A 15,883-nucleotide genomic window follows, 5' to 3' on the forward strand; every position below is an offset into this window, starting at 1 on the left:
CCGTCTAGCAATTTGAGAGAGTGAGGTGAGGAAAGATATGGAAAAGGAACACTCTGCTTTTGTCTAAAGAAAGCAGAGGGTTTTTTTTGTTAGTTCATTCTTGTTTCATATGGGGGGTGAAGATGTGAAGTGGCTGCTTATGGTAGTACCCCAGGAGGGACTGAAGGTGGAGGAAAGCCCCACAAATGGAGGCAAGAAGTGGTGAGCCAAGGGTACTGGTAGCAGTTCACTGTCTCTTGGCTGGGATGTAGCTTGTATCGAAGCTTGTCCGAGTCAGTTTAGCAAGGTTTTGCCTTTTGCATTGGGAGGATGCTTCTGTTGAAAGCATTCTTGGAAACAAGCTATGCAGTGTAATGAAAATAAGTTCTAACATACCGCATCTGTTCTTTCCTGCCTTTGAACCTTGCAAATCCCTCCTCCTTCCTTTAACGCTGCTAGGCTTTGCATAACTTCTGATGTATTCTCCAGGTTTTCAGCTTAACCATTCTAATGGGAGCTTAGTCCCTCATGAACAGTACATTTTTATTTATAGCATTTGGGGATCCACAGATGGAAAGTGGTTTATGTAATTAGCCCTCTTGTGTGGGATCCTTTTCTATAAGGTGACTTTTCTGGAATTTACAATGGTAGTAGATTAGTCAGTGCATGCTGCAGAGTTGCATGGCTGTGGTCTGGCCACAACTTAATTTTTCCAGGCACAGGAAAGTAGTCCATGCACTTCACTCGGAGCAGGGATCAGGCTGTGAGTACTGCACGTTCCTCTGGGTATATGCCTGCTCGTACCCCCCAACAGTGTCACTTAACAAGCAAATGTGTTGATGACTTAGTGTTATCTCTTGTGTAACAGGAAAATTGAGATCATTAAGGGAATTCCCAGTGGCAGGAATAACAGGAGTACCAAAGCATGGCACTGGGAACCTCCGCTCTGTTCGTATTGGCAGGAGATTGCTATTAGTGGAGATGAGGTCTGAACTTAGCAGTGTCTGTGTTTAGCATCTCTGGAGCAGCTAGTCAAACCATGAGCAGTAGTGCTATCAGAGACTTGCTGCTACTACTGGCAGAGCTATGCTATTCAAAAAAAACCTTGTTTGGGTAGAAGCCGGAGGTCTGTACTGCAGTGTTTGGTACAGCTTTGCTGGTGAAATAACATGGAGTAACTTGTGCTCCCCAGAAGGTATACTGATGCTCGTAGCTGCCAATGCTGATGCTCATTAAGGAGACAAAATGCTTAAATTAGCCCAGAATTAGGTTTAGTAATTAAAGTAGTTTTCTTACATTTGAGCCAGTTAATGTCAGCTTCACTTGCCATGTGTCATGTTTTGTTCTGATATCATGGAACCTGATCTAATTCTTTAATTTCTGAATAATCACTTCCTGTCTGCCACTCCCTTTTTGTATCATGTGCGCATAGGAAGAAACACTTTTTTAAAAAAGAAAAAGTACGCAGCCACTAGCTTACCACACTTACATAATGATGGGGTGTCTCAAAAATTCTTTAAGGAAAGAAGCCAGGTTTTTTAAGTGGTGTAAACATTGGTGACATATTTTGTTTGGGTTTTTTCCCCTTGATTTTTTTTTTTTGAAGTGGAGTAAACATTGGTGAGATATTTTGGGGTGTTTTTTTTCCCTGCTTTTTTTTTTTTTTCAATCTTGCAGATGAGTGCTTGATATTCTAGTCAGTGGTCATCTGAGGGCTGAACCCGTCAAGTATGCAGGCTCTGCTAACATCCACAGCTCATAGAGAGTCCCCTCAGGTGCAACGTTTGTCCAGGTTCTAGCCTCTAATTATTTTGTGTACACAATTGGGCGTGGAACCCTAGCCAGTGATGGAGAAAGGAATACAGCATTATAAAAATAATGTTGGGGAAGTCACTTTGCCAATAACTCTACACAGCTGATCCTTCTGTCAGAATGGCCATGATCCTTTACGCTGTGTTTAAGTAAAACATGCAGGTTTTACTGTCAGAGGAGGGATGAGAGTGAAGTGCCTCTTGCGGAAAGCAAGATGTGATGATGGCCAGGAAAGGGTATTGTAGTTTAACATTAGAAGTAATAAATTTATTTTGTTCTCAGCTGGAGAAGCCATGGTGGTTTTATATTAGGAAAGGCTTTGTTTCTGTTTTGAGGGCTGGGGGCATTGCTCTGACCCTCTTGCTTCATGCAGTTATGGCTGCTAGTGAAACAAGGTGGTAGCATGCTGCTGTAGCCCCGTAAGTGCCACCCTCACAGCAGAGGTTATGGGTACCATGTGGTGATGTGCCATACGAGGGGTGAGTGAGTACCACAGGGATTATGATAAACTTCACATTGAGAACTTGTAAGATAGGGTTTTAATCTTTAAATATCCACCGCTGTGCTGCAAAAAAAAAAAAAAAAAAAAAGGTGTATTGTGGAGCTTCTCACTCCACTGGGAAAGACCAGCATGTGCTTGGCTCTGTAGGGAGGATGTGTATGGGGCAAATCCCAGACAGGCGCAGCCCTTCTTAGACTGACTTTTTTCAGCCCTTCCTTGGCCTGTGGGCAGGGGCTGGGAGTACACCAGTAGCAGGGGGCAGCTGGGGGCAGCTGTGCATTAGGGGTGGGGTCGGCATTTTGTTCCCCAAGAGGGGAGTTCTCTCCAGCCGCTCTCTGTAGGGTAGCTCTCTGCCTTACCTGGCACAGGTGTTTCACCTCAACTGCAGGAGCAATTGAGCTCTCAAGGAAAGTAGCATTTGCTTGTGCCCTTGTGTTTTATCAGGAAAAATGTCATTTTGCGCTTTGCAGGCAGCTTCTACTACTTTGTGACCTGTCATCAGGAAGGAGGGCTTCCTGGCTTGCTTTGTTTATATCTAGAAGCAGCAATGATTCCCATTTGTGAGGTGAGCAGCCTTGTCCTCCAAAAGGGGAAGGGTGCCAGAGGGGCAACTTGGGGAAGCTGAATCTTACAGGCGCAATTTGAATTGTAATAGATGGGGCTCTTGACCTTGTTTCTCCTCTGCATTAGAAAACAGACTGTTAAGTAGATGTATGTAAAATGTGTTTGCAACTCTTCTGCTTTGTACCAGAAGTGCTTTGAGGTTGTTCCTCCCCTGTCTCCCACCACCTGAGGGGCTTCTAGTCTTTGCTTCGCTTCTTGGTGCTCCTTTTCTGTCCCATCATACCCATGTCCAAAGCACAGGGTTGCACTGGCCATGCTCCCTTGGTGGGGAGGATGACTGGCCCTGACTCGCTTCTGCCAGGGCTTGGTGCTGTTCCTTCTCCTCCTGCCCGCTCTGGTCTGCTCCAGCCTGGGGAACAGGGGACTGGAAAACATGCCTGTGCTGCCTGTTCCTGTCCCACCAGGTCACAGGAGATAAACTGGGTAGGACTCCGGCAGCTCCCTGGTCCCACCAGCCAGGAGGGCATCGCGGTGCATCCCGGAGGCTGCAGGTGGAGGCGAGGGCATGGCAGCGCCCGAGGCCAGTGGAGGTGCTGGGGGGTGCTGGGGGTGCAGCTGTGCAGAGCCCTGCACAGGGCTGGCCCGGCACCCGGTGTTTGTCTTGTGACTCATCTGATTCCAGCCAGCAAAGTTTGGGAGACTCCCAAAGGTCGCGACTTGAAAGACAAGTGTTGTAATTAATTTCTCATGCCACATTTGTTTTGAAACCTTTTTAATTCCGTGATAAGAGGCAGAATCTGGACTTTGTTTACAATCTGACGGTGTGGAGGCAGGAACCAGAAAAGTGCTTTGTAAAGCACTGTAAACGTTTTTCTCTCCCTCCCCCCCACTGCAGGATGTATGTGGTATTATCACACCACAACAGTGAAGCTATAAAAACATGATTTCACGCTTTTTCTTTTTTGAAGAGAGAAAATATATCCTAGAAGAATTTTAACTGTGTAAAAACACATCTTCCTTTGAGACGATGTGGTAGCAACTTTTTAGAACAACCCAAGGTAAAGGGTGTGGAAGAGATCACTATTTATTTATTTGATACTTAAGTCTTCATTAAATATGAACTTCTTTGCAGTTTGGGGATTTCTTTTTATAATTATTTTTACCGAGGATTTAGAAGTGTAAGTGAAAAGGTGCTTTCTGGCTTGCCTGTCTGAACCAGCTTGGGGTGAACAAGGTGTTACTCAGCAAAAGAATGCATGGGAAAGGATTGCTTCAGAACAGAAAACATTCTTTCTCAGTGTAGTACCCTTGTATCTCCCAGATTTCGTTTGCAATAACTGAATGTCTCCCATTGTCACCTTTTGAATAAGCTACTACTGCTCCCAACTCTGGGATATCTTTTCCTTCCAAATAGAAATACCACTTGCATGCTACAGAAATGTGATTAGCAGTTACCTGAACACAGGATAATAGACGGTTCTTGATCACTATCAGTCTTGCTTTTAGCTGGGGAGGGAGGATCACTTAGAGCTGGAGAGGAGAGCGCTGGGCAGAGAAGGCAAGGGTGGGTGGCAGAACAGCAGGGGGGAGTGTGAAATCCCAGGTTAGATTCAGTTTCCCTTGGGTGAGCTACAGGCTGTGTTAGCTAGGTAATACAGGTCCTGCCTTCCCGGCGTGGCTCACCTCTGCGGGCTGTTGAGCAGAGCCCCGAGATGGCCTTCGATGCTGATGATGTTACTTCTGAAAGCAGGGAAAGACTTGTGTTTTAATATAAGGGTCCATAGCATGACTGTTCTCATCAGGTTGAGTACTGCAGCTCTTCAAAACCTTTTCCTTTGACCTGTGGCTGTGTCAATACCCTAGCACAAATATACTACCTTTATTTTGTGCTGCCTAATGTTATGTTACCTTTCCAAGCTTTATTTGCAGCTTCTTCCGAGACTACTAAGACAAAAATTTTTGTTTCTTGTTAGAGGTATAAAATTTGTATTCTGAGTGAATATGAATCTGAGTTGAATTCTTTTCCTTTTTCATTACTTGTGATGTTTTTCCAAATATTGCAGCTGTGAAAAACAGAATGGTATTCTCCCAAATTTGCTCTTTGGTTCAATCTGTCAATGCTGTTTACTTACCTTCCACACTTCAGACTTGTGCAAAAGGTAACTATTTTTCTACTGCCAGTAGGAAACAGTTATATTCAATAACTTGCAGAACACTTGATAAAATCCACCACTTTATGTCATTAATAAGAATTTTACTAAATCTGCAGTGCATAGTAAGAGTTGTTATAGTTTGGTCTCTCATTTTGCTTCATTTTGTTTTGCTTTGCATAACAGGTACACATTTTCTTTTGGAAAGGAGAGATTCCCTTTGTGCCTGTATGGGGAGCAAATGGTGCTCCCCTCAGTTGCCTGATCTTAGTGAATAAAGAGTGTGTTTGTTTCAGGACAAAAACGGAGTGGGTGAAATGAAACAAAATAATTAAAGGGTTACTTTTTAATAACTTTAAAGTTTATAATCAGACTTTCTGAAGAGATTGCATGTAATTAGAGGTTGGAGAGTGGTATTTTGGGGGTTTGGGAGGTGACTTCTCCCCAGCATCTTTGCATAGGATTGATAGCCGTCCTATTTTGATAACCATCAGCTGGGTGAATACAGTTTTTGATGGCTGCTGGGAATAGTTGGGTGCATGGTGATAGGCTTCATTTTCCAGGCTCCAGCCAGCAGAAGAGCTGCATGCAGGTGATGTTATTGCAGTCTGCACCCATTACTACTGCTGGTTGTCTGCTCAACACTGGCTGGCCTGGGAAACCATCTCACCAATAAAGCCTCAATAGCAGCACCCTGCGACCTTGGGGTGAATGTAATAATAATTGATGGCTGAGATGTGCAAGAGGAACGTGTTCCCTCAACTTCCCACTGACCCCCTGCAGGAAAAGGGAAATATTAACTAACACTTTATTGTTGTTTCGTGTTTTTCTTTTTTAAAGTCAAAGCTTAAAACCCGCAGTTCTCTAATGCTGCAGTAACGTAACCTTTGCATATTGTGGTTTCTGGAAGGAAACAAGGGGAGAAAGGCTGTGCATGTCATGTTTTAGGGTAGAAGAGAAGTCACATATGAAATTTAGAGGAAGACCCTTACAATCCTAGTAAACATCATGCACAACTTCACCTGTAAAATTTGGAGTCCTGTACCTGTCTTTTGTGCTACTTTGGGGAGCTGGGTTTGGATGTTTCTGAGAGCAAGGATAGTTTTGGGATATACAGCCCTGGGTGCCTGCTTACATTTGGTAGCGCCCTCCTCCAAAGGCCTCACTTGCTTCATGGCACGAACTTGCAGGTTGAGCAACAGCTTCTGCTCCTTTAGAGCAGGCAGCAAGTCAAAGATAAAGGGCCTTCTGCTGAGAAGGGAAGAGGTTCAGCAAGGGAACAGTGGCCTCTGATGACAAGCAGTGAGAAGTGCAGGAGGGCGCACCAGCAGCACAGGCTAAATTCCCAAGGGGTTCTCTCCATCTTCAAGGCAAGTGGCCCCACAGTGTTTCTTACCTACGTATGACACCGTAAAGAGAGGCTGAGCCTAATGCAATGATAGTTTTGCTTGCTGTAACACGCTAAGACAAGAAACAAAATAATGTCCACTTTCTTGAAAGAGGGTAGATATTTTAAGTTTAAAAATGTGTTGGGAGTAAACACATCTGTGTTCCTTGCATTTTAATTCCAACCTATTCACGAACACTTCATAAGTAGGAAGGCAAATTTATCTTTTTAATACTGAATCAATATAGAAGGAAGGTTGCCTTTTGCAAAACTGCATTTTACTAAATTTACAAGGGGCTAGATTAGAGTAGGACGGTGTTCTCAAATTTTCTTTGTTGGTGAAATTTCTTTTCCAATGTATGTCACTGAGTTTACAATCTACAAACAAGTGTTTTGGAAAGCTTTGTTTTAGAAACTAAATGAGATTAAGGGTATCAAGAATAACATGTTCTCTTGTTAATTCGAATTTGTTTCTTTGGATATTGTTTGTGCTTCAAAAGCCCTGTTGGATGTCACAGATAAACTATTAATGTTTAGGTAGTCTTCTAAACATTGATGAGATTGTGTCCAGTTTCTCGTGTTACAGTGGTAAGGAGGAGAGAGAGGAGCAAGTGTGTGTGTCAGTGCATGTGTGGGATACATTACTTGGCTTTCGATGTAATAGCAGCTACAACTACTTTACCTACTGTGTGTTTTTCAGATTGGTTCACCCAGAGGTTCCTGGCAGCAGTGATAGCTGGATTTTTTTAATATTCCTGCAACACAGAGAGTGCAATGCTGGCATTCAGATAACCTTATTTTTCTGACCCATTAAATAGTTCTTGATGAGTGATATTGGCGCTGGACGTCCCCCCAAGCCATAGTTCACTTCAGATCTGTTTCCTCTTAAATCCCTGTGCATGTGGTCAGCCTTCCAGGTCACAAATGAGAGACTGCCAGCTTGCTTGTTGTCTGGTTGCTTTCACAAATGCTTCACAAATTCTGAGAAAATAAACACTGAATGCAACTTGTGTCAAACACAGACACTGTTTTGTAGCTGGGACAGAGAAAGGTAGAAGGGTTAAACATGACACATTCCCTTGAAATGGTTCTATGACTGCTGCTAATTTGAACGCTAGGTAATAGAGATCTGCTGGATGGAGGGGTTACCCTTCACTATTAATGACTCATTGGCCTCCTTCCCAAGCTGCCTGAAGTGCTGCTCTCCCTAGTGGAAGTAATTTTGACTTTGAAGTACTTTCCAGAGCTGTCAACTAATGTTCCACAGTTCCCAGAGGAAATAATAAGCCATGAGTGCATGTACACCGAAAACGTAGAGTCTGAAATGAACTGTTCCTATAGGAGCCTGGCAGTCTGCTTCTCTGTGGAATTCAGCTTGTTTATACAATCTTATCTGGCTAAGCTTTGGTATTTCATCTGGCAGGCAGTTCCTATGAAAAGCAGCTGTCCAAGCAGTGGGAGTGGTGCTCCTGGTGTTTTTTTCAGAAGGTCTATAATTTCTTGTTTCATGTAAATTAAAGAAATACAATACTCTTTTGGCTATAACCAGATGCTCTAAGCAGTTTTCTTTCCATTATAAATAGCCCTTTAAATGTGCTCTGCTGTTACGTACTGTGTGACTTTATGATAGGATTCACAATGCCCACCAGGAAGGTACAATGTATTCTGTGAAGTCACAGGCTGACTACAGAATGGTTAGAAGAGTACCTAAAAGATGTTACTGGCTACAACTTTCCAGGTATGTTCTAAAAAATTACATTCTGATAGTAAAATACCCATGCTTGTAAGTAAAAACCTCCTTTAATGGGTTTTACTGTTGCTGGTCGAGTGGAGGTAGTTTCACCAAGTTTTAAAAAGAAAAAAAAAATTAAAAAGGAAAAGACAAAACCACCACCACCACTGTTGTCCAGAAAGTGAGCACAGGTATATCTCTGTGTGAGGAGATCTGTAGTATCTATCTTCTCTAGCAGAAAGGTCCTCGTGGGTAAGTAGGTGGTGGCAACTCTAAAAGTACTTATTAACAAAAAGGATGCAGCCAAAATACTTGAGGTATTACGTAACTCATTGCCAGATAACAAAATGTTTCTTAAAACATACTAGAACCTGAAGCTTTTGGGGAAAAGAGTTGCAATAATATTCAATGCCTTCAGAAGAGTCTGAGGTATTTTTTGTGTAGCTTTGGGTTGTGATTCCAAGTCGGAGAGAACTGGAAAGCTGAGGAGTCCTCCTTCAACTGTGGTAAATGTTGTTCTTCACCTCTTTTTACAGGAACAGTATTTTCATTAGGAAGCAAATTATGGGCACAAGTAAAGTTCAGATCCACATCTTCCAAAGTTTAGTGGCTATCCTGAATTATCTGTCCAGTTCATAGTACATCTTTGTCTGAAAGTACTACATCTTGTAGATGGAAATGCTCCATGTAATCTGCCCCATTCTAAGAAATGGGGGTCGTATTCACCACCTAGAAGTCTAATTCTCCTTCTGTCACCTGCATGTAACATTTTACTCCAGCCTCATTCAAGACATAGGAGAACATGACAGCCTGTAAAATATGAGGCTTTAAGTACTGTTCAGATGTGTCACTTGATGGCACTTTTCCTGCCAGTATATGTGCAGATTTCTGTAGACTTTTTGCTCTGCAAAAGGAGAATTTGATATTGCAGCAAATGAAATAGTGAAAAATGAGCTGTCTGGTTCCATATGGTTTGTACTGGTCTTCACTGAGACCTGGCATCAAACACAGTGCTTTTCATTAGCTGAAGTGGCATTCCTGCTTGGAATCCTATATGGTGAGAAACTCAAAACCTAGCGAGAAGTTGCTGACCTTCATTAGAAGTATATCGTTATAAATTATGCAATGATACAGTTTTCATTTCAGTCTGCTGCATGCCACCTGAGCAGTGTTATTACTGGAAATGGGTAATACACTGCTGCGTGACCACCCCGTAGTTGATAAAAGTGAGTGATGTTGGCAGGCTTCTCCCACTTCGCTCATGAGTAAGGAATTTTTTTTTTTCATTGTGCTAGGGATTGATGACTTTCTGCTGCCACAACAACAGTTGATGTTAAACTTCAGTAGAGATACCTTGCTTTACTCTTGCAGCAAGAGCAGTGGCTCTAAATAGCATCAGGGGGTAGCTGGTTTGTTCTGGTTTTGTTTTTTCTTTGTTTTTATTTAATTTTTTTATTATTATTTTAAGATGATGTCCCAAGCTAGTGTAACCCCTAGTGAGTGAGTCATCTTGAATAAAAATGATGTAATAATCCCTGTATTGCCAAGGAGCATGTATTCCATACTTGAACTTTTTCTAGAAAATAAGAGTTAATTGGTATTTTTTCTTAAAAGCTCTTCTAATCAGTTCTCATTTTTCCAACATGGAATAGGTTTCAACAGTTCACCTGTTAAAATTGGGACTTCGTCTTTCTTGTATGTGATCCTGTTTAGGGACAGAGTTGGAAACTAATGCCTGACACTGTTTTAAAAACAAAACCTCCAGTCATCAACAGGACATAGACTTTATTTTTTAACATGCTCCAGCCCTGAAATAATAAATCCAAGAGTGGTCAGTGGTCCAACACTGAAAGTAGTCTGTATCACTTGCTTCTGCCTGGTTCGTGTTTGGAGGAAAAAGATAGCATTTTTGTGGTAAGCTGGGCTTTTTGTTATTAAAGGAGGTGATTGTTTTGAAGCTGCTCAGAGGTTAGGAATGCTGGCAATCATCTGGGGAGACAGGTTAGTGGGCTGAGCGCAGGTGAGGAGGTCACAGGCGCAAAACAACCGCTGCTTTTGTGCCATTACCCTGGTGGGGGTTCAACCAAAAGAAGCTGCTTCAGAAATGACCTCTGTGTGTCAGGAGGACTGTCATACTTCACCTGTAACATTACTGCTTATCTCTCAGACTTGCATGTTGCGAGAATCTGGGTTGTTAATTTAAGGGGAAGAAAACAGTGTTGTCAGCAAATCTTCCCAGGTGAATTACTTGGTAAAGCTTGTGCAAGTCTGCCTTAAAGTAATTCAGTATTAATATGCTAACATAGCAAGAGAGGGAGAGAACAGATAACTGGGTGCTTTCAGGGAACAGATGCGTAACTAGGGAATGTGTTCCATTTTACCTGCAGTGCAATAAACTACACTCACCAACCTTTCCGAGTCTTTAAGGGATGCAGCTTTTGTTCTGAGTGTCTCTTGCAGTACTGACAAGCCAAAGTCTTAAACACACAAACCCATGTGTAATTTTAATTGCTGTCTTAAACTGAAATTTTGGGATCAAGGTGGTTTTGGGCTTATAAGATAGAGCACTACTACTGTACAGCATTGTTTCACGTGAGGAAGAATGTTGATTCTACATATAAATTCCCAAGTTGTTTTCATAGGACTGTTGCAGAAATTTATCAATGAATTGTGAGGGTGAGCAGACTGCAGTGTTCGAGACTGGTGATGAAAGACATCTCTTGTGGACCCATACTTTACAAGGAGAAAATACTTGTTGCCAACCTTTAAAATCATCCATCAAAACTTAAAAGTCTAGCTTAATGTAGATGGTGATCCTGTTGATGAAAGAAAAGGAATACCTGGCTTTGGCTGCCACAGGTGGTTTGTGCATTCAAAAGAGCAGGCGCTGCGCTGCCTCTGCTCACCAGGTAGACCTGAGGAGGTGCCATCTTCACACAGTCACGGTCTTGGCTGTGAATATGCTTCAAGGAACCAGTTGGGAGTTTCTTGTGTTTGGCTGATTTTAAGTATTTCCAGTCCTGTGCCTCACCAGTCTAAATAACACAGTAGGACCTGTGCAGTTGGTATGGCCCTGAACAGCCTGGGAGGAGAGAGAAGAGGCGAGTATGAAGTTAAACACGGCAAACTTGTCCAAGAAGTATCTTTATTTCACAGAAGCTTTTCCTTCCAGATGACCTTCTAGATGCCTTGTGGTGCCCTCAAGTGTTAGTATAACCAATCTAAATAAGTTCTAGGAGAATGCAGGAATAGTCTTTTTGAAGTCTTCTAATAATTTTTTTTTATCCACCACCCACCCCCCCACACCCCCCTCCCCTTACCCCCAGCCTACAGGACTATGTAGAATCACAGAATAATTCTCTGGAGGCCAGCTAATCCAACACTCTGCTTCAAGCAGGCTAAGTTAGATCAGGTTGCTGCGTAGCACTTTTAGTCTCCTTTAGTTGTGTAACTTAATGTTACTTAATTGAAGTCTGTCAATAATATGTCTGGAAAGCTGACTTGAAAATGAGACCTTTCAAGAAATAAAAATTTAATTACAAGTTTGGTTTTACTAATGCTTCCCCCCCGCCCCCCCCCAGCCTTTATCAGGTAGAGGTATTGTCTGTCTTTCTCAAATGCTACTATGCAAGGTTAATTTGTTGGAGATAAAATTTTCTTAAGTGTTAGTTCTGTAATTGTACTTCTGTATTTTACTGTAGAATAAACTGAAAGTCTGTTAGTTTATCAGAAAAGCGTTAACATGCTTAAACTCCCGATGAAGTAATTTTCCAGCTAGTGCATGCTTCATGTTCAAAATATGCACAGTATTTTTAATGTGAAATGCAGTGATGCATTTTGTACACTAACAACTTCATGACTAAGTATTTTTTTTGCAAAGCACAGCGTGAGCTTCTTATGTGGAATAACTTGTCATGTCACTTGGCTGATTTAAAGTTGATCACTTTGCACATGCCCTTGAGACACCACTACAGAGACTGAAATATTTAAACAATTCCTTAAACAGCAGACCCTGGAAAGGCTGCTTTCCGGTCAGTCTTCCCCTCAAGGGCAGGAGTGCGTGCGTAAGTCCGTGTCTGTTCTGTGTTCTTTAGTATATGGACTAGGCAGCAGAGCTGCTTCTTTTTCTGTGCTTCTCTTTCAACTGGTCCACTTGCTTACACAGAACTTTATTGGTAGTTAGTATCAGCTGAATCTGACAGCAGTAAAAAGTGTTTAAAGTGCCAAGTAAAATATTCCAGAGAGAAAATGCTGTACTGAGAGATGCTATTAACATAAATCCCTTACTAAAAAAGGCTAGGCTAAAACCACATATCCAACTACTCTCTCACACTGTGCTCTCATGTTTGTACCTATTAGGTGGTGTATTGAATATTTAAATACTCCCTGATTCAGACTTTTAGGTTAGGAATGTGTATACATTCCTTGCCCACTTAAGATGTATGTGTAAAATCACAGTCCAACTCTGAAAACATGGTCTCACATCTGAGACAGTGTATCAGGCCTGCAGCTGCAAGTAATTACATTCTGCACAGCTGACAAGAGGAGCTGAGAATAAGAAGTCTTTTTCCCTCAAAATACGGAAGAAATATGGATAGTCATTGAAAACAACTAATTCTGAATGTTGTGCTGATAGACATGAAATAAAAATTAGAGTAAGTGGAAAAAATAATTTGACTATTAAGAGTGTGGCTTCGCTGAACCAGATTTAAGAAGATGATGCCCCATTGATTGAATTATTCTCTGTTTGATTGATACATTGGTACGATTTCTCTTTCAGATGAAGTGGACTACAGTAATTTTGGGACCAACACACTATCGAGGAAGAAGAAGGCTCTGGTGACACTCCGCAATGACAACCTCCGCCGGCGTCCTCACATTAATATTAGTATGCCTCATGATTTTAGACCAGTGTCTTCCATAATTGATGTGGACATTCTTCCCGAAACACACAGGAGAGTGAGGCTGTATCGACATGGGTGTGAGAAACCCTTAGGATTTTACATTCGCGATGGCACCAGTGTAAGGGTTACTCCTCATGGACTAGAAAAAGTACCTGGTATCTTTATCTCTCGTATGGTTCCTGGAGGCTTAGCAGAGAGCACGGGCTTGCTGGCTGTGAATGATGAAGTCCTGGAAGTTAATGGCATTGAAGTAGCAGGAAAGACTCTCGACCAAGTCACAGACATGATGATTGCCAACAGCCATAATCTTATTATCACGGTCAAGCCAGCAAACCAGAGGAACAATATTATTCGAAGTAGTAGGATGTCTGGTAGCTCAGGCCAGTCTACAGACAGCACTGCGAGTCACCACAGCTTGCCTACATCCCACATGCTGCAGAACTTCCACCCTGATGAAATGGAGAGTGATGAAGAGGCTGACATTGTTATCGAGGGTGGTCTGGAGCCACAGCACATTCCTAAACTGCACAGCCTTACTTCCAGTAGCCTCTCTCGAATCAATGGCAGCAGCCTTAGCCACAGACTTCAAAGGGACCTGGTGCTCAACAACAACTCTGGTCGAGAAAGCAATGGCAACATTCACAAATTACTCAGTTCCTTAAAAACTGATCCCCGACACAGTCTGGTTATCCCCAGAGGAGGTATCGAGGAGGATGGAACAGTCATTACACTTTAGTATCAATTCCTGCAACTCTCCTTTCAGTCTTAAGTGCCAATTAGGACAATTGACCTGCAACGTGTTATGCACAAAGCAGAGAGCTGATATTCCCATAGACCTCACGGGTGCAGAAGATTGTTGCTTTCTAGGAAACGTGGCATCTGGAGTTAGGCATAAAACTGTCACGCACTGCAACATCTGTCAGGAGAAAGTCAGAGTGTAAAACCTGGTTTATTTCCCAGCCCTTGAGTGAGAACACAAATTTATTCTAGTTGGTATAAATCTAAGCAGTCTTATAGGCTACCAGAGGCAGTGCTACATACTTGGGTTTGAATGCATGGGTGGATGTATTTATACATGCATGTATATGAATTAGATTTTAATAGCAACAGACATGTCTATCTTAAGTGGAATCTGGTTTTCTTCTAACAACCGGTTTAAAGAGAATAGCAATCCAATCTTATACCATTACATACAGACCTTCCACTAACTTGTTTACACCATATTTGCAACCTTATGTCTAGTCCAGACAAGCTCTATAAAACTAGTGGCTTCCTACTGTGGTGGTAACAACGTTAGGGAGATGCTGCAAGTACATTTTCCAAATGAAACTCTATATACAAGTGTTTTTAAAAGCCTAAGGGGGTGGCGTGGGAGGATGTTGCTCTTATTGCTGTGAGATCAGCGCCAGCTGCTGGTCAGAGGCAGGCCTGCCTGCAGCACAGGGGAACCTGACAAGGGCTTAAAACTCGGTTCAGCACCATTATGTGTAAATGTATTTTTTTTTCCGATATTTATTAGATAATACACATGGTTCACGTGAATTTTAGAGATGCAAGCGAGGAGGCAGAAAAACCAGAGGAGTGTGCTAGGACTGTCCCTTTCACCTCAGAGCTGACCCAAGTCCTTGCTGTAACTTTGGGGCAATCTAAATCCACAAGGTCTTCCCTTGCAAAAGCTTGGCTGATTGCTATACAGAGGAGGGATGCTGACTGACTGACAAACCTAACTTAGAACAGCTCTGTTATTTTTGGACTCTTCTAGTAATAAAGCTTAATGTCTGCACAGGATTTCTAAGAACTTAAAATATACTGGACGTTTGCGATGGTCAGGCATCTTTACTGGATGGTGGCTAGTGAGTAGATAATAGTCTGCTTCTGAAAATGCCACAAATTTATGGAAGTGGTCTAATCTAAAATATTTTGTTATATCGTGATCAGTGTAAGGAACAAAATATGAATGTTTTACAGTGTATTTTTCTACTTTTAGCTTGTGTCATTTGCTTTTTGTTTTTAACTTTGTAGTACATTAAAGCTTTTTTATATGGTGGAATAGACATTTCTTAAATATTGTATGAATATGAAAATTCAGAAGTCTTTGAAAAAATTACATTCCATTTTGGAATCGGCAATGGCTGGACAAAGGATGTGCAGACTAATTCATTGTCGCTAATTTAGAATACCTGTGGAACAGCCAGTCTTTTGCTCATTGTTAAATATGTTTGGGACATTGAACTTAGTTTCTTTCTTTTAGATTTGCTTTAGAAGTTTATTTTAAAGTTCTTTCACTTACTCTTAATTAAACCTCTTCTAGGTATCACAGCAGTTACAGAGCTGTACTTATTTTTCCCTGCACAGTAAGGATAGAACATTGATCCTGTTCATCTTAAAACTGTGTTTGTACTTTACCAAAGGTTTTCTTTTTTAAAAAAAAATCTGATTATTGGTGCAGTAAACAAAATTAATAGCTAAATGTGCTTCAGTCAATCAGACAGTCTTATCAGAAAAATTTTGTTATATCTTAAATAAGACTACTTTTACGAATAAGTGGATTTGTCAGGCTGAAGTTACTCATTTTACCTATTTAATGGATGAAAATGTGACCCATCTGCAATAAAACGTGCACTGTCTTACTTCTATGTTATATCCTTTCCCCTGCGTTCAAGCACATCTCTCTGTGGAAGTATCCCCCTTCCCTGTGGAAACAAAACAGTTGCGTTTTGATGACTCTTGAAATACGTAACCGTTTCAGTAATATTTCCCTCTGTACCAGCGCAAACTTTTGACTCCTCCAGTTGCTAGCACCGCCAAGTTTCTTTCCATGATGTTTCCTTCCCAGTACCCCTTTTGCTAAGG

At 41.8% G+C, this 15,883-nt stretch overlaps 1 protein-coding gene across 1 annotated transcript in view; it reads left to right on the forward strand.

Annotated features, from left to right (window-relative positions):
- Positions 1-15,661, forward strand: part of PARD6G (par-6 family cell polarity regulator gamma) — a 68,076-nt gene extending 52,415 nt beyond the window's left edge. The window contains exon 3 of the mRNA XM_055800659.1: positions 12,907-15,661. Within this exon, the coding sequence (XP_055656634.1) occupies positions 12,907-13,766 (860 nt within the window). The 3' untranslated portion in view covers positions 13,767-15,661. The remainder of the gene's footprint in view (positions 1-12,906) is intronic.
- Positions 15,662-15,883: the final 222 nt, after the last annotated feature.

The sequence above is a fragment of the Falco peregrinus genome, chromosome 3 (genome assembly GCF_023634155.1).
Source record: "Falco peregrinus isolate bFalPer1 chromosome 3, bFalPer1.pri, whole genome shotgun sequence".
NCBI classification, from domain to species: Eukaryota; Metazoa; Chordata; class Aves; order Falconiformes; family Falconidae; genus Falco; species Falco peregrinus.